General features: G+C 46.3%; 1 protein-coding gene and 1 long non-coding RNA gene across 5 annotated transcripts in view; one reads left to right on the top strand and one right to left on the bottom strand.

Annotated features, from left to right (window-relative positions):
- LOC118217864 overlaps window positions 1–6682 on the top strand; it is a 66220-nt gene extending 59538 nt beyond the window's left edge. The window contains exon 5 of the long non-coding RNA XR_004763325.1: window positions 6606–6682. This is a non-coding gene — a long non-coding RNA (uncharacterized LOC118217864). The remainder of the gene's footprint in view (window positions 1–6605) is intronic.
- ptpn20 (protein tyrosine phosphatase non-receptor type 20) overlaps window positions 1–23824 on the bottom strand; it is a 50949-nt gene that overhangs the window by 16889 nt on the left and 10236 nt on the right. For 3 of the 4 annotated variants that reach the window (XM_035399948.1, XM_035399949.1, XM_035399947.1), the window contains exons 6-35: window positions 22979–23048; window positions 22006–22074; window positions 20357–20432; window positions 19760–19907; window positions 19013–19084; window positions 18706–18880; window positions 18439–18574; window positions 17874–18012; window positions 17118–17270; window positions 16592–16777; window positions 16057–16216; window positions 15615–15828; window positions 14018–14109; window positions 13240–13317; window positions 12764–12871; window positions 12342–12458; window positions 11547–11746; window positions 11195–11296; window positions 10746–10839; window positions 10222–10307; window positions 7617–7806; window positions 6599–6810; window positions 5845–5943; window positions 5097–5458; window positions 4262–4505; window positions 3880–4050; window positions 3175–3349; window positions 2226–2436; window positions 2092–2129; window positions 558–647 (exon numbers count right to left, since the gene is read on the bottom strand). In XM_035399948.1, the coding sequence (XP_035255839.1) occupies window positions 558–647; window positions 2092–2129; window positions 2226–2436; window positions 3175–3349; window positions 3880–4050; window positions 4262–4505; window positions 5097–5458; window positions 5845–5943; window positions 6599–6810; window positions 7617–7806; window positions 10222–10307; window positions 10746–10839; window positions 11195–11296; window positions 11547–11746; window positions 12342–12458; window positions 12764–12871; window positions 13240–13317; window positions 14018–14109; window positions 15615–15828; window positions 16057–16216; window positions 16592–16777; window positions 17118–17270; window positions 17874–18012; window positions 18439–18574; window positions 18706–18880; window positions 19013–19084; window positions 19760–19907; window positions 20357–20432; window positions 22006–22074; window positions 22979–23048 (4267 nt within the window). Of the gene's footprint in view, window positions 1–153; window positions 352–557; window positions 648–2091; window positions 2130–2225; window positions 2437–3174; window positions 3350–3879; window positions 4051–4261; window positions 4506–5096; window positions 5459–5844; window positions 5944–6598; window positions 6811–7616; window positions 7807–10221; window positions 10308–10745; window positions 10840–11194; window positions 11297–11546; window positions 11747–12341; window positions 12459–12763; window positions 12872–13239; window positions 13318–14017; window positions 14110–15614; window positions 15829–16056; window positions 16217–16591; window positions 16778–17117; window positions 17271–17873; window positions 18013–18438; window positions 18575–18705; window positions 18881–19012; window positions 19085–19759; window positions 19908–20356; window positions 20433–22005; window positions 22075–22978; window positions 23049–23824 lie in introns of those variants that run through there. The other variant, XM_035399950.1, reaches the window with a different exon arrangement.

Here is a 23824-nt window from a genome sequence, read left to right as displayed (position 1 = left end):
GTTCTTACAACGTGGGCTATCAGAGAAAGCAATAATAAAACCACTCCACTGAGTCAACGCTATACCGAGACACCGTTAGACACGGAGTCGTATCGTACCCAGACTTCGCCGACAGAGCTGGCGAGCAAAATCTGAAACAAGTCAAGAACTCACAGCGGCATCCCTTCTGTGCAGCCATTTCAGCGTCGCCGAAGAGCTGACCTCCATTTCACTGCGCTCGCCGCACGAGGAGGAGTGTTGACGAACGGGTCTCCTCCTCACCTGACGGGAGGGACGCGCCTCCCTATTTCAAGAGCTACCTCCCGCTTAGCCGTCGCCCCGGCAACCGCGGCGCGCGCTGGCCCGGATGAGCCGGGTTTATGGACAGCGCGCAAAAATGCAGCTCAGTACCCCCCCCCGGCCCCCGCCCGCCCCGCCCCGCCCCCCCCCCGCGCCCGCGGGAGGCAGCGGGCCTCGCAAATAATTAATCCCCTCTGCCCCAGACAGGCTCCATCTGTCAACGGCGGAGTCGGGCTGCACGACAGGGACAATCAGCGGCGGGAAACCGGATTCCGTACCGTCCTCGCCCGCCGCCACCGCGGGTCCCGCCGGGTTGTGCTCCTCGGACCGCGGGAAAAATCTGATGTCCTTCTTCCATTCGAATAAACCTGGAGAGGCGGTTTGGGAAGACGTTTCAGTTATAGTTGGAGAAAAAAAAAAAAACACCACCACTGTCCCATTTCTGTATGATAAAAACACCACATAACTTTTTTTTCAAAACTAAGAATTTAGAAAGGATGACAAGTGTGAGTTCTAAACAGGCCCAATGCTGAAAATGTTAGGACCCGCTTCAGGATCTCCTTCAAACAACTTCAAAAAACTCATCTTCTTTCTATTTTTAACATTTTAGAATATGTATATGGTTCTGCAGGCAACTTTAGTTTTTTATGTTTTAAATTTTTATGTGAATTTGTTACAATAGTACATTTAAAAATAATATATTTTAATTAAGACTGTCACCTTGTAGTTTAAAATATAAAAAAGATACAAAAAATAGGCTACATCCCCCGAATTAACAGCCTGTCTGTCAATCATTTGCCCACACATACAGCGTACACAAAAGGACATTCATTCTGCGTGCCTGGCAAAATGAATTTGGAACCGCTTGCGATTCCCTGGCCTATATAGCCTAAATGTCATGTTGCATTTAGACATGCATTTAGTATTTATGTATTTATTTTGTTTATTTATTTATTTATTTTGTAGCTGTGGTTCCTGCGCTTGGTTTAAATGAGCAAAAAAAAAAAAAAAAAGACCCAACACTTTGGCAATGAAGTGCGGAGGGGGGGTTTCCCTAATAGAAACTGACACCGCGCTCCACACGTCGGCGAGGGCAGCGAAGCGTTGACTGACGGTGGGGTCGGCGCGGCAGCCACCGGAGCAGCTTTCCGTCTCGCTCATGTCACTTCCGACTAGAGTTAAGCCTCTCGGTCTGCGAGCCGGCGAGCGTTAGCCGAGCAGCCAGCGCCGCTCAGCCGGGGGGGGGGGGGGGGGGGGGGAGACGGACCGCGGCTCTGACAGCGCGAGCGCTCCATCAGCCCAGGGGAAGGTTAAACAGACGCGCGGCGTGGTCCGGCGAGCGGCGGCCTTGTCCACTCGAGAACGAGGCGACGCAGATGAGCGATGGTGAAAGGCAGCCTCTGCCAGCAGTAATTATTTTACTTACTTGGGGGGGGGGGGGAGGGGGGTCTAGATGGTGGAATATAAACGAGTCCAGCCTACTACAGACTGTGTCGGTAACATGCACATGCAACTCTCCCTTTAACAGCAAACAAGACACAAGTGCTATTAAACCCTTTGGAGAGCAGGTTCTTTGGAATTGTTTTTTTTTTCTTCAAAATTCGAAGTCAGTGTTCTAGAACTCCATTGCTCTCAATCACCAGCAGCCATTGTTACATCAGCGTTGAAACTGAATTTTCAGTTAAGAACATTCTAATCACATATTTCTGACCTCGCACCTGAGAGGGGTTAAACAGCGCATCGGTGCCCCGTCATAAAAGCACTATTTAAAAATTATACGAGGCTTTATAATATAATTATATGAAAACATACCATTCCATTTTCCCTTTGACGTCACAGGCTGGTCGTCTCTAAACGCAGAAGACAGACACAGAACAGGAGAGTCAGACGTCGCGGCGCTGGTGAACCAATCGCAGCTCGTTCTGTCGGTGAGGGGAGTGGCTCACCTGACGGCCTTGAGCTTGACCTTGCGCGGGGCGAGCTCGCAGGCTTTCACCGCGTCCTCCAGGCTCATTCCCATGGTGCACTTGCCGCAGATGTAGAGGATTTTGTCGTTGGGCTGAATACTGCCGTCCTCACTGGCGGGCGAGGCTGGCACCACCTCCAGAACGTAAATGCCCTGCCACTTACTGCCAATGCCCCCCGTCAGCTTTATACCTGCAATGCCAACCAGATAGCATGCTAACTGCTAATGGCCCCAGTTAGATTTATACCTGCAATGCCAACCAGATAGCATGCTTACTACTAATGGCCCTGATAGCTTTGCTTACTGCTAATGGCACCCTGTTAGCTTTATACCTGCAATGCCAACCAGATAGCATGCTAACCGCTAATTCCCCCAGTTAGCTTTATACCTGCAATGCCAACCAGATTGCATGCTAACTGCTAATTCCCCCTGTTAGCTTTATACCTGCAATGCCAACCAGATAGCATGCTTACTGCTAATGGCCCCCTGTTAGCTTTATACCTGCAATGCCAACCAGATTGCATGCTAACTGCTCATGTTAGCTTTCTACCTGCAAAAGCTTTAATGGTTTGAGTTATGGCACTGAGTGCAGCACATGTAAGACCTATCTTCTGTAACCAGTTATGAATGCACTTGTGATCACAGAAGATTGGTCACTCCAGGGCCTGTTTCAGGAAGCAGGATTCCTGAGTTGGCTGGATGACTGCACTGAGTAAAAACCGGAACCCTCCCAAAACTGGAACGTGGACTGAAGGAAAAAAAAAAAAACTGCTCCAGGTTTTACTCAGCGCAGCTATCCAAGTAACTCCGTAATCCTGCTTTTTGAAACACCCCCCTGGTCTCCATTATTCCCACCAGAATAATGTTTGGTGTTTTGGTATCCATGGCCATTTTTAGCTAAATGTGCCCTACGAGGCTGCGTAACGCACCAAGCTGTCCTGTCGGCGTCTTGTACAGGGTGATGTCCGGGAGGCTGTCGGGGGGAGGGGGGGCGCGCAGGTTCTGCACTGCCCTCCCCAAAACCATCTTCAGCCGTTTGGTAGAGGACCGCAGGATCTTTATGGCGACGTCGTCTGTCACGTTCGTCACGTCGTAGCCGTTCACCTGCAGCGTCGAAGGAGAGCGAAAAAAAAAACCAGCGCGCTATTACAACATCACGCTCTTCTGAACGGTTCTGTGCTGATTTTATAGTACTAAGCGTATATACTGTATACACTTGTGACTGAAACATCCCATCCTTCCAAAAACAAGTGGAAACTGTGTGTCAACCTGAGGGCTGCCAGCTCTGGCACTGTCTGGATCAAAACCAGACCACCAGGCCCATCAATGCATTAGAACAGGGTCTTAACTGATACCAGACAACGGGGCCCATCCACGCACTATAATAGAGCCTTAGCCAATACCAGACCACCTTGGGGGCCCATCCACGCCACCAGAACAGGGTCTTAACAGGTACGGGACACTGCCCACCAATGCAGTAGAACTTCACCAATACCAGACCATGGGGCCCATCCATGCACTAGGACAGTTCTTCAGTAGGGTGAACCCCCCTAGCCCCTAGGCAGCCTTAAACCGGGATTTTCACCGGTTGGGCGCGTCACGAAACCGAATCGAGATCTTGGTTCCCACCGTACCGTGACCAGGCGGTCTCCGCCTCGCAGCCTGCCGTCCGCCTTGGCGGGATTGTCCAGGACGTCCTGGATGTAGTAGCAATCGTCCAGCTTGCTCCGTGCGATGGTGAACCCAAAGCTCCCGCTCCGGGACTTGGTGAGCGTCACCTTCAGCTCAAACTCCTTCATCGCATCCTGGTGGAGAGAAATTCAGGAAGAAGGGATTTAAGTCACATCTACAGTTGGTCTCATTCGTATTAGAACATTCAAACATTCAAATAAACAAGATGAAAGAAAGACTGCCTCATAGGTCCAACATTCAGCACTGTTAGTAACACAAGTCCTATTACATGCAACTTGATGTAATGCAACGTCTTGGAATCGGAGATTCCTCTGTGCGCCTCACCTTCCCCGGGTCTTCCTCATCCTCCTCCGACTCGTCCCACGCGTAGTTGCTGAAGTAAGAGAGCTCGGCCGGGTCGTTTTCGGGGGGCAGCAGGCTGGGCACGACTCCATACATGGGGCCATCCGAGGACTCCGAGCTGCAGCTGATGGGGCTCCCAGAGGTGGAGGTGATGGTCAGGTACTCCTCGTCCGCCTGGATGACCAGCCCGTTCTCCGCCAAGATGGCGGGGTCTTCCGGGACGGTGCTGTAGACACAGGCCCCAAAAACAAATCACACTCTCTCCGAAAAATATTCACGGCTCCCATTTACCAATAACGATCAATACTGTAAAATATCCATTTCTCCCATTTACCAATAATGATCAATACTGTAAAATATCCACTTCTCCCATTTACCAATAACGATCAATACTGTAAAATATCCACTTCTCCCATTTACCAATAACGATCAATACTGTAAAATATCCACTTCTCCCATTTACCAATAACGATCAATACTGTAAAATATCCACTTCTCCCATTACCCAATAACAATCAATAATGTAAAACATCCACAGCTCCCATTTCCTAATAACGATCAGTAATGTAAAACATCCACTGCTTACACTTTCCAATACTGATCGCTGCTGCTGTACAACATCCAGAGCTTTCCACTTTCCAACAATGATCAATACTGTACAAAAGTCTATCTATCTTGATTTTGATTTGTCTATCAGTTTTGGTTTTCAAGGTCAAACCTTTGAATATATATATGAAGGTCAAACCTTTGAATCTATATGAAGATCAGTGCATTTTATTCAGTTAAGGTCACTGAGGGCAAACATGAGAGGCGTTACCTTTCAGACGTGGGAGCGTGATTGGTGTAGGCAGCGCTAGAATCACTTGGCTCCTCCTCCGGGGCGGAGCCTGTTGCCAGGGAGGGCTCAGTGTCAGCGGCGGTCGCTGTTTCCTGGTCCCCGGCATTACTGCTTGCGCTGGAGCTGGAGTGTGGGGAAGGGGCCAGCTCCGTCTTGGGCTTGTTCTCTGGGCTCTGCTGCGTCACCTGGGGCCCTTCCCGGCCCTCAGACCCGCTCACCTGTCTGCAGGTGTTCTCCTTGACCCTCTGCAGCAGCAGCCGCTGAAACTCGGGGGTCACGCCCGCCACCTGCAGGTCCATGGACTTCGATCTGTGCTCTCGAGTGGGAGATGGAATGGGAGTCTGAGAGACACAGGGGACAGTCATCACATCGTGCCTCATACAGCCATACAGCTGCTCCACATGAACACTAGAGCAAGGGCTCCTTCCAATCGCTTAATTTACCCCCTCGCTTCCTGTCCTTGCCTCCTTTCCTAGCCTCCTTAGCTCCACTCAACGGAGGACAAAAGGAAAGGACACGAGGGAAGGACGCAAGGAAATTAAGCAAGGACGCAAAATAAGCCATTGTAAGGAAAGCATGTATTCGGCAAATGGATATGCTTTGTACAGCAGAATGAAATGGGATTTTGAAAAAAGGGAATTTGCATTTGCTCCCATTCTGTGTGTGAACCTTAATCTTCTCACATGATTATTTGTTTATTGAAACGTCTTTATTGGCGGAGTCTTACCATGGCGTTGGCGTCGAATTCGGGCAGCGTGCCAGGTGGGGGGCGACACAGCAACAGGGTTACCTCCTCTGGGCCCCCCCTCAGGAGGTGCAGAACTGCCTGCAGAGGGGGGCAAATGACAGGGCCATCTGTGCAATGCATCATGGGAGCTGGCCACCGTCCACGCAGAGTTCGCGGGAGGCTGGACCTGACTCACTTCCTAAATGAGCTCCTCCATTTAATCCCGTGTGTTCCGGGGGACTAGATTTCCCCAGATTAAGGCCTCGATGCTGACACGCTAGAACGGGGGTGTTTTCGGATAACAGTCTTATCCGAAACGGGCCGCTGTGGGTGCAGGGTTTTGTTTTAGCCCAGCACTAAAGACACCCGATTCTACCTGGAGTCTTGATTGAAGACCATGATTAGTTAATCAGTTGAATCAGGTGTCTTAGTGGTGGGCTAAAACCAAAACCTGCACCCCCACCGGCCCTTTTTGGGTAACACTGGACACCCCTGCTTTAGAAGGAGCTTTCAAGGGCACAGATACACAGAGCCTTCCCTTCATCTCTGAGGGACTCGGTTTCAGGTTGGGTGGCTTTCAGATTGAAGTAATAACATTCCCGTCCACAGTGCAGTTGTTTCTCGGGTGCGAAAAGTTCAAACTTTATTTCAAACTTTCCCTAATCTGTTGATTATGGTGACACTGAAAGAAAAGATCAAACAGGATGGAAAAACCTGCATGGAATTGGCCCTCACTGTGCACCCCTGTGTTTACCTGATAGGACAGCCCCTTCACCCCCAGGCCGTTGACGGCGAGGATGATGTCACCCTGCTGGACGAGTCCGCTCTCCTCTGCCGGCTGTCCCTGGAAGAGCCTCTTTATCCGGACCACATTCCCAGAATCCTCTGGGGTATCCAGCTCCGAGATCAGGAAGCTGAATCCCAGGCCGCTCAGGTTCTTTCTCAAAGTCACTTCCTGTGTGTTCTCTGCACAAAGACAAGGGGTCAGAGGTCATCTGCACTGCTCAACTGCCCACATCCTGACTTTACTGCCTCCTCAGGGAAATATTGTTGTCATAATCAAGTTAAAGGGGAAAGCCCATTGCAGTTGGTAAATTCAGTTGATCTTGTAAATATAATACCAGTCTTCTGTAGATCTGTCTCCCATCACAGAAAAATCTGAAATTACTGCATATTGTATCACCAGGGAAGCTACGCCCACTTTAAATGTAATAGTGATGCATAGTTGAGTCATTGAGGACTGTTTCAGATACAGAGCAAGTACAATATCTAGACAACCACAACTCAGATAAATATGTTCTTGAATCTTCCAACACTGGATGAATCAATTAATTACAATAACATTAAATCTGTGTGTTTTCCCTTGAAATGTAAAGGCATAAAAAGTAATATAAATACAACAGACCCAATACAAACGTGAAAAAGATTATATCAGCAATATTACATATAATGAGATCAATTATGATCTTACAGAGGCTGCTGCAATATAATTAGGTTATGTAGCATTAAATGATTAACCATCTCAGCTACAGCTGGCAGCATAATTGGATTGCACTTATTACAGTTATCAGTCAGGTGTTCGGTTATCAGTCTGGTGTTGTGCAGTGTGCGTTTGGTTTGCAGAGTTCAGTGTGCGTGGTGATGGTGTGTGATGGCTTGTTCCAGTGACAGGCCGGTGTCAATGCTGCCATCATTCAGTGAAGATGTTTCTCCCTTTTTTTTCTTTCTTTTTAAATTTTTTTTATTTTCTTTTGCGCTGTCTCGTCTTTTACCGTCCGACACAAAGCTGTAGTCCTTGGCCTTGACGGGCAGGGGCGTTTCCATGGGAACGGCGGCGGGTTGGCTGCGCTTCCTGACGGGGGAGGGGCTCTGGCTGGGGGGGTTGCGGAGGCCGTCCTGTCCCTCGGTGCTGACCGAATAGGGCACTGACACGGTCTCCCTCTCCAGGACCAGGTTCACCACCTGGAACAGGGAGGGGGGGGGGGGTACTGAGACTGCCTGCTCGCTGGATCTTACATGCTGCAGACACAGTAGTGTTCTGTCTTGGACGGGAATTAAAAGGATTGCTTTGAACCTAGTCACAAGTGTGCTATTTGGCTCAATGGTTGACTAAGAGTCTTTATTTTATTTTTAATAATGCTTAGACAGTCAGGTCAAAATTCTGATGAAAATGCAAATACGATAAGTTGATTTTGAGAAAAATCTTATTGAATCTGTTTATGTCAATTTATGTTGTAGCTTTATGTCTAACTTCATTTGAGAAGTTACTTTGCCAAATTTAATAATTAATGAGTTTGCTCATGCTACCACTTTCTTACTTGACCAACAAATAGCTAGCTTGGCTCTGGCTTTCCTTATTCAGCAAATTGACTTTTGCTTATTTCCACACAAAGAGCTTTATCAACAGGAACATCCCCCAGGGTTCATGCTAAAAAACTTTTTATTTTTATTTTAAGTAAAGTACTGCAAATACTTCAAACATTTTAAATCAGTTCCAATATAACTAGACCTACCTTTAGGAACACAATAAAAATCAGGGTAGAAATATTTTTTCACACAATTTTCCCAAGGTGCCCTTTAATTCATCCCACATTGCATTATGTAATTACACTGCATGCCTCGTTCCAATAGGTTACCTAATCAAAAAAAAAAAAAAAAGGAACCATGCTCTGTTAAGCTCCGCCTCTCAGTCCGGTCTGCTGTGATGTCACACACGCACACAAGCGAGTGCCAGCTTGTCCTAGGACTCTAAAATCCAATTAGGGGCCGGGTAAAAATAACAGCAAAAGTAAACATATGTTTTTTTTTTTTTTCTTTTTTCTTTTTGGCCGCACGTCAGTTTGGATTCCAGGAACGCTCTGTCCCGTCCCCGCCGTGGCCGCCGGTGGGTTTCGGGGTGACCCGGCGGCAATGTCAAACTGGTAAACGCAGCAATCCTGCTGACAGACTGGGGAGGGGGTGCGGCGGGAGGGGGGGGGGGCGTGGAGGGGGGGGGTCTGTCGCGGGCAGTGACCCTCGGCGATGCCCTTGCATTGTAAGTTAATAACCAAACAAGTGCCGGCCGCAGACGTGACGACAGGTCGCGTTAAGCGCGCTGCCCCTTTAATAACCGCTAATGAGACGCGAGCATTGAGCCGCTGGGCGCCTCGCTGCGCGGACCGCGCCAGGATTCCCCTCTCAACACCCCGCGCAGACCCTACACCCGCTAGACCCGGGGACCCGCAGCGTGTGCGCGCGCGTTTACGTTTCAACTGCGACCTCAGTCAGTGAGGTCTGATTAGTTATTAACTCAATACTCATATGGATTTGAATTCTCTTAAAAGTTATTTTTCTTTAGTTTTTTAAATCTTATTTATATTCCCTGAAACACATCAAATATGCTTACTTTATTCTTTACTGGCACAAGCAACGATACATGCAGCAAAAATAAAAATACTCTCTAGTTTGTAGGTAAATGACGAACCTAAATGGGCTGAGTGGCCTGTTCTCATCATTATGTATCCTTATGTTCTGTAGAAAATGCTAGTTCAGTTTAGAATTTAATTTAATTTAACAGTCTGATCCTAACTAATTACAATGAGTTGGAGCAAAAAGAAGTATACACAGCAGAACTAGGTAAAATAATAATTTTGAAGTAATTTAGCCATTGTATACACCACTAAAATTCCTGCAGATAACTGATCATTTAAAATTCAGCATTTATTACAATGCACGTTCGCAACAAAATGGTTAGTTTGTGGGATTGTTATTAACATGTTCATTCTGAAGGTGCTGCATGAGTGAGAGGCTGGGAGCCACTGGCTAAAATCATCTGAGCATAGCGTGTTATAGATTAACTACAGCATGGCGTTCCACTCCAGCAGCGGACAGACCCACAGAGTGAGGGTTACCAGTTAGCTGTTACAGGTCAGTCGTTACAGGTAGGCCTTTTTGAGCCGTATGGGTAAGTCTGGGGGTTGAGGCAAGTTCACGGCTGTGTTCAGCAGCTTAAAGAAAGGTTTGGACATGGGTTCGTTTTTGATTTTGGATGAGTCAAAAATTTTCTCTAGTAGAATGGGTACCTATGACCATAAAAAATGTAGAAATTATGCATATTTTTTATCATATATTTACATACATTCTCAGGGTGCAGTGTGTGTGTTTCAGGGGGGAGTCATACAGTATCAGGGTACAGGGTGGGGGGGGGGGGGGGGGGAGTCATACAGTGTCAGTGTGCAGTGGGGGGCCAGTGGGGGGAGGGGTCTGTCATCCAGTGTCAGGGTGCAGCGTGGAGGGGGGGGGTGGTCATCCAGTGTCAGGGTGCAGCGTGGAGGGGGGGGGGGGGGAGTCATACGATGTCTGGATGCAGTGTGGGGGGGGGGCACACTCATACAGTACCTCTCCAGTCTTTTTCAGGCACTCCACGGCCTGTTTGTGAGTCACACAGCGCAGGTTAGTCCCGTCCACCTCCAGCAGCCGGTCACCTGCACCACAGAACACAACACAGTCAGGGGGTGTGGCCAGCTGTCTCATGCCATAAACAAACGTGTCTTAAAAACTACAATCAAAATGGTGGCAGCGTACTTTGCTTTTTAGATCACCTGCGGTACAGAACATATGAATAACAAGCGAGCAGCCTGTCGTTGTCATACATCTACACGGAGCTTTATCTCTGTTCACTGTTCTGATATAGACCTTCAGTGTTTCAGGCACTGGTTCAGACCCCAAGGGTTTTAGAAAACTTTAGCATGTTCTTGCACTCCTTTTTGCAAACCAATAAATCGGGGGGGGGGGGGGGGTTGGGGATCTGGGTGCCCAAGCACCTGCCGCTTTTGCCTTTGCTTTGATAAAAGTAATGACATTTGTATTTTAATTCATTCATTAATTTTGTGGTGGGGGGGGGGGGGGGGTGGGGAGTCTACCTATCTGCACTCGGCCATCTTGCTCTGCGGCTCCTCCAGGAACGAGGCTCTTGATGTAAATCCCGCCGTAGCGCACGCTGGTGTTGATGCCCCCCTGAGGACAAGCGTAGCCATTACAAGGTGTTACTTTTTAAATACAGCAATGGACCAAAGAAAGAAAAAACTACGAGGCCTCTTACAAGTGCTGGGAAAATTTACATCGTGCTGAGCACACAGAGAATTGGTTCAAACTTGACCCTTTCCTTGTTCAGATCTTTTCTAGCAGGTGTGTATTTTTCCAAAATGGATGCAACTTGACTGGAGAAAACTCCAGTACATCCATATATTGCTGCTGCAGCATTGCCACTGTATGCATGTCTGTATGCTAAGGCATTATTGTAATGGCTCAGAGTAATGACTTGGTGTAATGGCTTAGAGTAACAAGCAGGAATAGTGTGTAGTTCTCTTACAGTGACACTGATTCCTAGGCTGCCATTGTCCTTCTTCAGTTCCACAAAGAGCAGCTCTGCTGGCCTCAAACTGGATATAGAGGAAGATCTGGAGCGGCCATCCTGTATCAATCACAGAACAAGGAAAAACACAAGAATTACATTACATGGTTAACTTTAAATACATGAATATAAAAAACTAATTTTCTGAACTGAATTAACTGAATTTCAATGGAACTGTCCCAAATATATATATATCTCTCTCTCTCCACAGACACAATATCCTAGCACTTTTTGGAGTGTATGATATCACTGTCCTTAACAACAGCCCCAGGATGTGTACATGGGATCCATCCCCCATATTTAGACGTACCTGCGGGTCCAGAATTCGCACCACGGGTATGTGCAGCCTTCGGACGGATTTTGGGGTCATGATTCCAGACAGGACCTCCTCCAGCTCCTCCACGGCCGGCCGGTACTCGGCGGTCAGCGTGGTCTGGGAGTCGAAGCTGCGCTCCATCATCAGTCCCATGCTGCTTTGCGTCAGCGAGCTCTTGCTGTCCTGCAACGTTTCTGTTCACGAAGACCAAATAAAAACACATGGAAACATCAACATTGGGATTGACATGTAATGGAGGCCAGATCTGGGTCAAGTAGGGGGGGGGTTGATTCTCATAGCTACCCTTCTCTATCTGTGTTACGGAAGCTAAGGCTAGCGTATGTTTGGGCTGGGACACGATCAGCTCTACTGTGCTATGGAAGCTAAGGTTAGCGTACGTTTGGGCTGGGACACGATCAGCTCCACTGTGTTATGGAAGCTAAGGTTAGCGTACGTTTGGGCTGCGACACGACCAGCTCCACTGTGCTATGGAAGCTACGGTTAGCGTACGTTTGGGCTGGGACACGTCAGCTCCACTGTGTTATGGAAGCTAAGGTTAGCGTACGTTTGGGCTGGGACACGATCAGCTGCACTGTGCTATGGAAGCTAAGGTTAGCGTACGTTTGGGCTGGGACACGATCAGCTCCACTGTGTTATGGAAGCTAAGGTTAGCGTACGTTTGGGCTGGGACACGATCAGCTCCACTGTGTTATGGAAGCTAAGGTTAGCGTACGTTTGGGCTGGGACACGATAAGCTCCACTGTGCTATGGAAGCTAAGGTTAGCGTACGTTTGGGCTGGGACACGATCAGCTCCACTTCGTCCGGGCAGTTCTGCAGGATGTTGGCCGCCGTACTGAAGGTCACCCCCTCCAGACTGATCTTGTTCAGAGAGATCAGCCGGCCACCTTAAGCACATCCCACAAACACAAACACATACCTTTGGAAAACCCTTTAAATATCGATGAAAGAAAGCTCCAATATCAACAAAGAAAAAAACACCACACACAGATTTGTAATCCTTTTTTTTTTCCTCCTATCTCCTTTTATTGCATTTAAGCTGCCAATCTGATATAGGCTCCCATGAGGAAGATATGAAAGCAAAATGCATGCAGGAATAAAGGATAGTAAAAAATAAGACCAAAACTGAATAGTAAATATGAATACTCATTTTTGACAAGAAATTCATATTAAATCATATTTAAGATATTACCTGGTCTGATACGGCCATCTTTGTCAGCTGGCCCGTCAGGTATAACCGAGGCAATAAAGATCCCAAGATCCAGCTTCCCTGTGTTGTCTTCCCCAACGATTATAAAGCCTGCACCGTGCATCATGAACAGGACACAGAGGAAGCAGCTCATATCATTTCTTAGCACTAAATGCGTATTGTGATTTCTATACACTGCAATAAATTACTTTATAATTGACTTAAAACACTGTAATAGTGAACATTATATTGCAGCAATGTTGTTTCAAATTTTGTAATATCATAATCACAATTAAAATTTTTCTATAAAATGTAATATATTAGACATGCATTCCATTATTCAGTGAGGGACAAAAAGAATGGAATACCTTCGCTCTGTTTTGCCAGCTACAGTATACAGTACATGCATTCCAGTTAGATGTTATCCTGAAATGCAGCGCAAGGGACTCTTAAACTTGTCATGAATGACTTTTACTCACCAAGGCCGAGTCTGGGGTCCTTTTTCAGGGACACGCATATGATTTCCCTCTCTGGGGTCACTCTCGTCGGGGTGTCCACTGCGTGAGAAAAACAAAATCTTGTCTGTTAACTTTTTCTCAACAGCAGCGTGCCCCTCACTTGAGTCGTCCCATACCCTGTCTTTAAAAAAAAAAAAACATTTCTGCATTTTCTGCCATGCTTTAGTTGGCAACCATTTTTCCATGACTGAATCCTCAATTCAAATTATTTGTATCTCAGTTTAATTGAAAGAGGCTTTTACTAGTTTTTGGACTAGCCACCGTTAGCTTTGGTATGGTCAGAGTTCTATAGCCAGCGATGGGACACGTCACTCCACTGAAAAGCCTTCAGCGAGCTGAGCTCATCAGTGGATTAATTATCCCGCCAAGCATTCTCAGTCTCAATCAAATCACACTCCTTGTGACTTCCTCAGGGAGACAAACAAATCCAACTTATATGCCGTGCTCACTACAGCAGGGACTTCTGCACTCTGGATTTGAACCTGCAATCCCTTGACTTCCAAGCCCAGTTCCCTAACCGGTACGCTGCCCTTCCAGAACTTAGGAGGGAGCGGTCCAGAGAAACCCGGTTCTCGCCCGTGACCCGAGAGATCGGCAGGTCGGTGGGAGGAGCTAATTCCGGCCGCATTAGACGGGCCGCTGGCCTCCTTCCAAGAGCGCCGCTCATCCGCTTGGAGAACGAGCGTCACGGAGCGGCTCAGCCGCCTGTGCAGCCTCCGCCCCTCCAGACCCCCCCTACCTCTGATGGAGGTGGAGGCGATGGAGTACGCCTCGGAGTCGTTCTTCTGCAGGGAGCTGCTGGACAGCACGCGAGGGATGGGTTCTGGAGAACTGGGGGGGGGGGGGAGAGAGACCCAATTCATTAAAATGGCTGCCTAGTACACACACGTCCATGTCTGTACATCACAGCTGCCTTTTTAGAATGGAGAAGCTTCACTTTCATTGTACAGCCTAAAGACAGAGATGAGCAGATCTAGTCAATACACAGACGGTCCTCTGTTCAATGCATGTGACCACTGCTTTAAAAGTCTCTTTTTTTTTTTTTAAACCAATCATAACATGAATCACATACATAGTAAAACAATTATGAAATAATAAAAAAAATATGTAGATATTAGCATTTAATCTACTGCAATTGTATATAATTACAATAAGAACTATCATAATGGATATTAACTGTTTACACACGCGTTTAGCAAGCACTTTCAGTATGTAATTACACTGTTATTAAATAAGCACATAATACGATGTACAGATACACACTGGTTAAATGGCTAGTAATTCATCTGTGATTGCGAGAAGTGTTTTGGTTGGGTTCTGGGTAGAGTTGTTTAAGTACGTGAATGGGGCCCGCTGTAGGAATTAGACCTAACCTGTGGGGTCAGGGTTACAGCAGGGGGTCGCTTAAGATAATCTGGATTTGCGTCAACTATGACCATGCGTTACGCATTGTTTACACAGCTCGGGCAACATGCTTTAGACACTGGAGTTTGCAGCTATACTGTGAGTGAGTGAGTGATTTAGTGAGTTAGTTAGTAAGCTAGTTACAGGCCAGGTCCATGACGTTCTTTAGCATCTGAAAAGCCATGACTCAGGATAGTACACACACGTAAGTCTAACTGAAGGACTTTCTTGTGGAGATGGCGGTTACGGGAGTGAAGGGAGAGAACCTGCAGTCATATAAAACTGATGTGTAGATGGCGGTAAGGGGGGGGTCTACCTGCAGTCATATAAAACTGATGTGTAGATGGCGGTAAGGGGGGTCTACCTGCAGTCATATAAGACTGATGTGGAGATGGGGGTCTCCCTGCAGTCGTATAAGACTGATGTGTAGATGGCGGTAAGGGGGGTCTCCCTGCAGTCATATAAGACTGATGTGGAGATGGCGGTAAGGGGGGTCTACCTGCAGTCATATAAGACTGATGTGTAGATGGTGGTAAGGGGGTTCTACCTGCAGTCATATAAGACTGATGTGTAGATGGTGGTAAGGGGGGTCTACCTGCAGTCATATAAAACTGATGTGTAGATGGCGGTAAGTGGGGTCTCCCTGCAGTCATATAAGACTGATGTGGAGATGGCGGTAAGGGGGGTCTACCTGCAGCCATATAAGACTGATGTGTAGATGGCAGTAAGGGGGGTCTCCCTGCAGTCATATAAGACTGATGTGTAGATGGTGGTAAGGGGGTTCTACCTGCAGTCATATAAGACTGATGTGTAGATGGTGGTAAGGGGGTTCTACCTGCAGTCATATAAGTCTGATGTGGAGATGGCGGGAAGGGGGGTCTCCCTGCAGTCATATAAGACTGATGTGTAGATGGCGGTAACGGGGGGCGTACCTGCACTCCCGACGCAGTTCCCGGGCCTCGTGGAGAACGCGCTGCCTGAGCCGCGCCTCCAGCTTGGCGGGCAGGTCCTCGCAGGACCTGCTGAGGGCGTCGGTGGGCGGGGCGTTCAGGCCGGCGCGGCTGAGCACCATCTCCGAGCACGACAGCCGCTTCATGTGCTCGTGCCGCGACCGACTCAAGCCCCCGTACTTCCAAGCGCTCTCGTCTGCGGCAAAGAATGAGAAATTGTCCAAAAATGTCTTCAGCAACACTTACAGACCCAGTTTGTCCCCCTCGATAATGGTAGGATTATCTTGTTATCTGGTTATATAGGAGCATTGCCTTGTATGAACTTATCAGACACCAACATAATAAACATAAACCCTTAAATACTAGCTATAATCACAGCTTTACACTAAAGATAAAAGGATGTGAGAAGAGTCTCAAGCGGTACCTGAGGCCAGATTCTGGCTCAGCCTTCGAGAATTCATCTCATTGTGAAACTTGTGCTGTGCGGAGCAGAGGTTGAGCAGATACTGGGCGATTTTTGAGCTCTCGGTTACAAAGGTGTGCTTTTTCCTGTTGGAGCTGCTTTCCACAGTGAACTTCCGTCGCTGTAAAACACAACAAACAATGCAGGGTTTGAGAAACTTCGCCTGTATGTATTTACAATAGAAGCTAAATCTTGTTAGCCATTATATTTCACTACTGGAAAGCATTCACAGCACAACTTTTGAGTATGAGGGATAGTTTGTAGTCTTTTGTGCTGTAATTAAACTGTAAGAAATATTTTACAGGCTAACTGTCATTAACTAATTATTTCTGTTAATTCTGTTTAATTCAAAAGAGTAATACAATAAATGAAGCTTTTAAAATATTTCCTTGATCAATCACTTACTGCCATCATATCATAGAAATATTCAATTATGGTTTGTGAAACATGCCATAAAAAGTGAAGCAAGAAAATACATATGACCATGAGAACTCACAGTTGCAGAAATGCTGTCCGTTTCCTTCCACTGGAACCTGAGACTCGCAACGCGCGAGTTATTTCGGAACTCGTAGACGATGAGTCCTTTGGCACATATCCCCAGGACCAGCTCTCCGATTATCGGCTTCTTCTCCCGAGCGGCGCGGTAGAACAGCACGCCGTACTCTGGGAGCTGCTGGGCAACCTAGGGCCGAAGCACGCAAGGGGAAAAATACAATAATAACAATAAGAACAATAATAATAATAATAATGACGAGGGTGATTAATGTTATTTACATAGCGCCTGTCCAGAGACCAAGCTTGCTTAAATTTCAAAGGGTTAAAAAAAAAAAAACCACAAATGCTCAAATTAGCCACTGGATTATTCCACGGCGGATGCTCAGTTGGTTTTGGCATTGGCGGGTTTTGAGGCTTTTTATTAAACCCCCATAGTGGGTGGAGCTTAGCATACATTGCCCAATCAGGGATTAGTGACGAGCCACGCTCTTGGCCTCCCAGGGACTTTCCCTTTAAGGCATCCTCACCTTTAGAAACTCCATCTCGGCTTCTTCCGGAAGCATCCGGGCATTACTGGCGTGTAACCGTGACAACTCTTCTTTTAAACAGTGCAAGGCCATCTTCCCCAGCACAGTCTTGGAGACGTACTGCTCTGGCTGGAAGTAGCCCTTCCCGTAAACCTTCACACAAAGTTACAGAGTAAACTTTGAGCAGACCTCTAAATGCTAAATAATGCTAATAAACTGACCAAATACAGCCAAACATTAAATATAATAATCAGTCAAGGGCCAGTGGAGCATTTCAGCTACTTCCTCAACCAACCCCACCAAACCCACAAAACCCATCACCCTCGACACACCTCCACTCCAGTTCTCAAAGCTCCTCCTAGCTGTCAAAGGACTGGAAAGTAAAAAAATCTGTTGCCCCATTTTGACAGCACACTCTCAAAAGGCTTCCAAAAGGCTCCTCTGTGTCTCCATCGAGGAACCCTGTCTAGCTCAAGCGTTCTTTGTCAAGCAAAATGGTTCAGTCTGGGGGCTGTCACACTTTTCACACCTACCACAGAGGGTTCCGTAAAGAGCTAAAGAGGGTTCCCCTATGGAGACAAACCATCTTTTTTTCCTCTTAAGAGTGTATACTTGCTGAGGTCTTCAGAGGTGATGCCTCCCATTTGTGGATGACCAAAAATCTAGTCTGTGCTTCAACTCAAACATGTAAACCATAAATATATACGCCGCACTTTACAGCACCAGTGTAGCCAGCAGATGTGCGCCGTGCTTTACCTCAGGCACGTAGTCCCCGAACTCCGCTTGTAAAGCCAGGGCTCCGAGAAACAAGCCCATCTCCTCGTTGCAGTACAGCCTGTCCTCAAGGATATCCTTCCGCAGCTGCAAGTAGTACTGGTGCCGTGTGAGCTTGTGCCTTCAAAAAGGAACACAAAAAACATTCCATTCCATGGCAGGGCCATCGTGACAAAAAAAATATACACACCAGTTTCTTTTTTTTTTTATTGTCATGCTATAACCTGGGGTTGCACATTCCTGCTCCTGGAGATCTACCATCCTGTAGGTTTTCACTCCAGCCCTTACAAAGCACACCTCATTCAACCGCTAGAAATCTGGTTTAGCTGCTAATTAGCAGAATCAGGTACACCAAATTAGGGTTGAAATGAAACCCTACAGGATGGTAGATCTCCAGGAACGGGGTTGGGATGCTCTGCTTTAACTCCTTTTCTCTTCAGTGCTTAATGCCGACTCATGCTCACTCTTTAACACTCATCACAAGCTCTGCTGTTGATCCTGGAGAGCACAGACAAGATGTGTGTGATGGGACAGTTCATACACTTACAGAGTGAACCCAATGTCATCGACGAAAAACTTGACTCGAAGATACAGAACGAAACTAGCAGTGGGGAATTTTTTCCAACAGTCAGGCGCAACTTTAGAGATTTTAGTCTCATTCTCCAGGAAGAAGAATTCATTATCTAGAGAAAAAAAGGCATCACAGGATGATATATTCAGTGACACACAAATGGAAGACTCAAACCTACTGCTAAGACGAGCTGTTTAATATTATTCAGGACAAGCTGCCGTCTGTGAAGTCCGTCACTCTTACCGTCAAGGAAAGCAAGGCCAAAGTAGAAGTGCTCCACCAAGTTGGCGTGAGCCACCACCATGTCAAACACGTCCCGCCCCCTGGACTTGATGTCACACTTGACCACAATCCCCTGCCCGTTTGGCATGATGATGTTCAGGGTCCGCTGGGACGAGCACGACTTCCCTTTCCTTGACTTCACCATGACGGGGGGGGGGGGGGGGCGAAAAGACAGACAGGTCATGTCGTCTATGAGAAATATTCCTTCTTGCTTCTCCTCGGTGATTTTCTTTTGACACCTGCCTCGTGAGGAGGGAATCGTACGTACCACAATGGATCCAGGCAACTCCAAGACCGTCTGCTGCTCATCCGACATCGTGTTGAACTCCGGTCCCAGACTCTGTAGAGCCAAACAGGTCAAAATGTCACCGGTATTACCTGAAGCAAACTTGCAACAGCGTTACATTTAAATGACTTTTATTATTATTATTATTTTTTTTTTTTTTTGCTTTTCTTCTGCAATTTTCAAAAGCAAAAATAGTAAATGTAGTCTCCGCACCACTGCAGTGACCTCCACCAATTTGGGAAAGGTTGCAGAGTAGCACGCACATTCCCTGAGACATAGAACCAGCTGCCTCCTTGTTTCTTTCTGCAGCCCCGCTGAGCTCTGCAAGTACTGCACAGTCGCATGTACTGTGGGAATGCCAAACGGTCACCGCTGGCACAGACCGTAGGTGTCAGACTGACCAGAGGGGGCGCTATTTAGTAACACAGCTAGGAATACCCTGCAGATTGAAACTCTACTTCCCTGGGTAACGCAGTGGCTGAATATGTGTGACTCCATGAGCCTCCCAGCCAGGATTCCCTCCACCCCCGGGGGCATTCACTCTGCCGCCCAGGGGTATTAGTGCACTAACACTGGGCACTTAGCACAAGCCCTTACCCGGGGCACCTTACAATGGCTACACACTCGTTTGCACTTATTTAAGTCTTGCTCCAAACTCCGGCCCGTTTTTTTTATTTTTAACTTTTTTCCTTTTTTTGTAACAATTATTCTAAACCGTGAGACGAGTACCTTGGTCTTCCTTTGGGCGAGGCTGATAGTGGAGTCGCTCATGGTGACGGACGCAGGTCTGTGGTCACCTGGATGCGGGACATCCAGGTGGGGACTTCGGGTGATCCAGCTGCTGTCACTCCCTCTGTGTTGAAGCCTCCGGGGATTTCTGGGACGGAAACGGAAAATCACTGGAGGACTACATTTGGTGGATTTTGTTTGTTGGTGATAGTCAGGGACGGGCAAAAATACACCAACAAATATCTTTTTACAATCTACAAAATCTATTAACTATAGTCAAAATGGCACACTGTGTGTATCACCCATACTAAAAACATGCTGAGAAAACCATGTTTATATGAAATGCATACAATCTAATACATTTTCATTTTTCAAATGTATGTAACGGATGTACTGCTCATCCCTGGTGATAGTATGGAATGCTTGCACTATATTGGGTGGTGATAACACAATAGATCTGATACCAGTAACCCTGGCTTTGAGAAGAATGCTTCCCCACCCGTCAGACTACCAGTTTAAGCAGAAGACAGGAGATAAAAGGAGATAAATGTGGGTCAGTCATACTGCTAGCGGGAGTGGCGGACGGCGTCCGCTCACCGGTCAGGGATGGTTTGGTACGTGTGTAACGGGGAGCTCCTGCTCTTCGGAGCCCACGCTGCTGCCTGGCGCGCACCTGAAATCAGCATTCACCAGAGAGATTGGGCCCCAGGCACGAAACATGCGTACGATCACATTCGATCGTGAGCTGCGTATAAGAACATTTTCTTAAATCTGTATTTGCTCATTCGTTCTGTTTCCGTATGCAAATCACACGAATTGAAGGATTGCGCATAAGATTTGCAAACAGCCAGCATTCATCATCTCATACACCTGGGATATGCACAAAAACAAAGATCTGCTTATGTGTCATGAATCACATATTGTTTTTTCGTAGGAACATTTTTAAGAACAAAAGTAAGAATAATTTAAGAGATGTTTTGTAAATGAGGCTAATTAACTGCACTCAAGGGGAAAAATAAATCAAAGGACAGACATGACCAAACTCATACTCCACGGGGATGATTTCAGAGATCAAAACAACATCACGTGTGTAATCTGAACGCAGAAAAACCTTGGATTAATTTTCAAATAATGGTGTATCCTCACTCTAGAAGTGGTCCACAGTTATCTTACTAATGCTTATTTAAAACACTTGAATATGGTTAAAGACCCTGAGCAGTGTCCAATAAGTCACAGCATAAAAATGTACACTTAATTTTTCAAATTTATAATCAGGAATATAGTACAAATTCATGCTAAGTATGTCATTTCTAAACACAAGTGCCTGAGGTTGGACATGGTGGGGCTGTTCTGTACTGTGAGTTCACTTCTGATTGACAGCCCAGTAAACCTCTGCACTGCTAATTACCATGCTAATCTCCATGTTACTAAAGCAAGGAACATAGTCTCTGAATGACAAACACAAAAGTGTCCTGCAGTGGGAAGTAGCCAAGTACCGCTGTTACTTTAAAAAAAAAACTCATTTAAAATATCAGTTGAATAAAATAGGGTCTACCATCACATGCAGTTTTTTCTTTTATTTCATAAACATTGCTTTCTTTCTAATATGCTTTCATTTTTTAAAACTCATCCTTCATCCCCAGGTGTGTCTTCACAGCGCATCCCCTAACACCTTTGATTTCTTGCAACCCTTCCTGGGGTATCAATTTTTTCATCTGAAGAGCTAAAAGAGCCACATAGCTTCATGTGCATTGTGACTGGTTCTGTCTGAATATGTAATGTAAGGTTTGTTTACAATAATGCATACAGCTTAAATAAGACCTGTGACATAAGAGGGAAAGGGTGCCAAAATGCTTATCTCTTAGCAACACACACAAGGAGAAATCTTTCATTGTGATCCATGTGTGACATGGTACGATCAGTCAAGCCCACAAGGGTTAAACTTATAAAAAAATACTAACTTTTATTCATTCCTCATTCACTTCATAGTTTAGAAACTAAATAAATGTACTTCCTAACTCTTAAAATGTCCAAAATTTTACAACCAGAATTCACATTACACACAGAGTTGAGCTCTATTACCAGCAGTGTATATTCTAGAACAGTACAATGATGAGTGTGTTATATCCTGTACTGGACATCAAAGAAAATTCTGTGTGAAATACCTGGTGTTAAATTCAAACACATTAAAAAGTAAATAAATAAATGTTTTAAAAAGCTAAGAAGGAAACAGCAAATCTGCTGACCTGGCTTGTTCTCTGCATCCGTTGACAATCTGGAACCTTCTCCCGAGGCACGGTATGGTCCCCGTTTACCTGGTCCACCGGGACATTAAATCATTAAATTAACGTTGACTTTCGGGAGGTACGCCGAACGCACTGTCATGGCCTCCCAAAGAGAGGTTCGGACCGCGTTCAGCAAGCGAAGCGCGCTTGTTGAGGGTTTGACCTGAGCATCTACGCTTATTCCTGATGACCCCTTATCAGAGGGACTTATCTTGTGCTCAGTTTAGGTTAAATCCATAATCCAATTGCTGCCATTGTATTACATCTCCAGACAACACGACTCTTTGGCTTGCAGTTTTCCAAAGCAAAAAAAAGGCCTAACATGTTTCAGGATTTAATGTCATGAACACGACGTTAATCTGAAGAATAGGCTGCAGGTAATCGATGTGGCCGCGCATCACAAAGACGGCTGTTTCCATGCTGGAGGGAAATAAGCGTTTCATTTGCAACAAGTCGACCATTGCAGTGAGCGCTGGAGGGGGTGGGGCTTCACTTTTGTGGAGCTTGGGCACTGACCTCTGCGGCTTTGTGTACAGTACGTAGGTTTAAATGATAGTGCAGTCAGATTAGGGTCATGACCTTTTTTCACCCACAATTCTTTTTAAAAGTTCAGGCTATGTGACAGAGGCTGGACTGAGAGAAGAAGAGAAGCAGGCCAACCTACTACTACTCTACACAGCATCTGTCAGTTTTACTGTTAAAGGATAATAAATCAGTTAGTTAAATGTGAATGGATGGACATGGTACATGTCTTGTGATGAGAAAATATGGCATGTGATTGATTGGTTCTGTGAACTCCACTCTTAAATCCAGCTCATATGTGTTGTTGAGTTACTGTAAATGTGCGTATTATTATTTTTACCAGCTGGGACACAGAACAGATGCTGATATGAACACAGTTGGACGCAGGAAGATGTGAGCAGAGGATCCTCACCATGCAGTCTCTCTCTGATCATCTGACTCCTGTCACTCATCGGAACTGCACTCTCAGATAAGGAGTCCGCCTGCGAACAGCCACAAACACACAGCATAAGAATACATTTGAAACTTATTAAGTGAATTTAGTGAATGTTATGAATATTAAGTAATACGAAACACACAGCATATGTATATGTGTGACACTAATGACACCTGTCATTGGATACCTCAATATATCCAGGGTTGGACAAAATTAAGTGAATGTCATGAATATTAATTAACTTAGATGAAGTAGGGCCGTTCTTCACCTGGCCTTGTAAAATGGTATCTCATTCCTTGGCTCTATACGGCCAAGCAGAGTAATCATCAGGCCCATTGGACTCTTGTGAGATGGCTGTCCATCAGAAACAAGACGAAACCAATAAGCAGTTTAAGGGGAGATGGTTTTTAGTCTCCTTAATTTTCAGCTAAGCAGCCGCCACTGCTCTTAACAGCACTCAAGCGTGAGGCAAAGCCATCGTTGCTGATCTGAGATCAGCTGGGAGCAGCGAAGCACGAACAAGAGTCAACTTGGGACACGTTTCAAAGATGGCCGACAGCCACAGCAGAGAGCATGAAGGCAGTTTCTATCAGTCACTGTAAACCGCTGCAGATGTGTTACTTCCCTTAAAGTGCTGCAGAGATGCACTTTTTCTGTCACTGTAAACCATAAAGGGCTGTTGAGGCCTTGTTTCCTGTGAAGCGTTGTAAAAGCAGTTCCTGCTGGTGTCATGGTAGGAATATTGGTCCCTCACAAGCCAGATCTGGCCAAACATTCACATATATTTACTTGTAATCAGGTTGCTTGCATTGCTTTGGGAAG

The sequence above is a fragment of the Anguilla anguilla genome, chromosome 18 (genome assembly GCF_013347855.1).
Source record: "Anguilla anguilla isolate fAngAng1 chromosome 18, fAngAng1.pri, whole genome shotgun sequence".
Classification (NCBI taxonomy): Eukaryota; Metazoa; Chordata; class Actinopteri; order Anguilliformes; family Anguillidae; genus Anguilla; species Anguilla anguilla.
The sequence above is the reverse complement of the archived record's forward strand: the minus strand, read 5'-3'. Positions and strand labels throughout refer to the sequence as shown.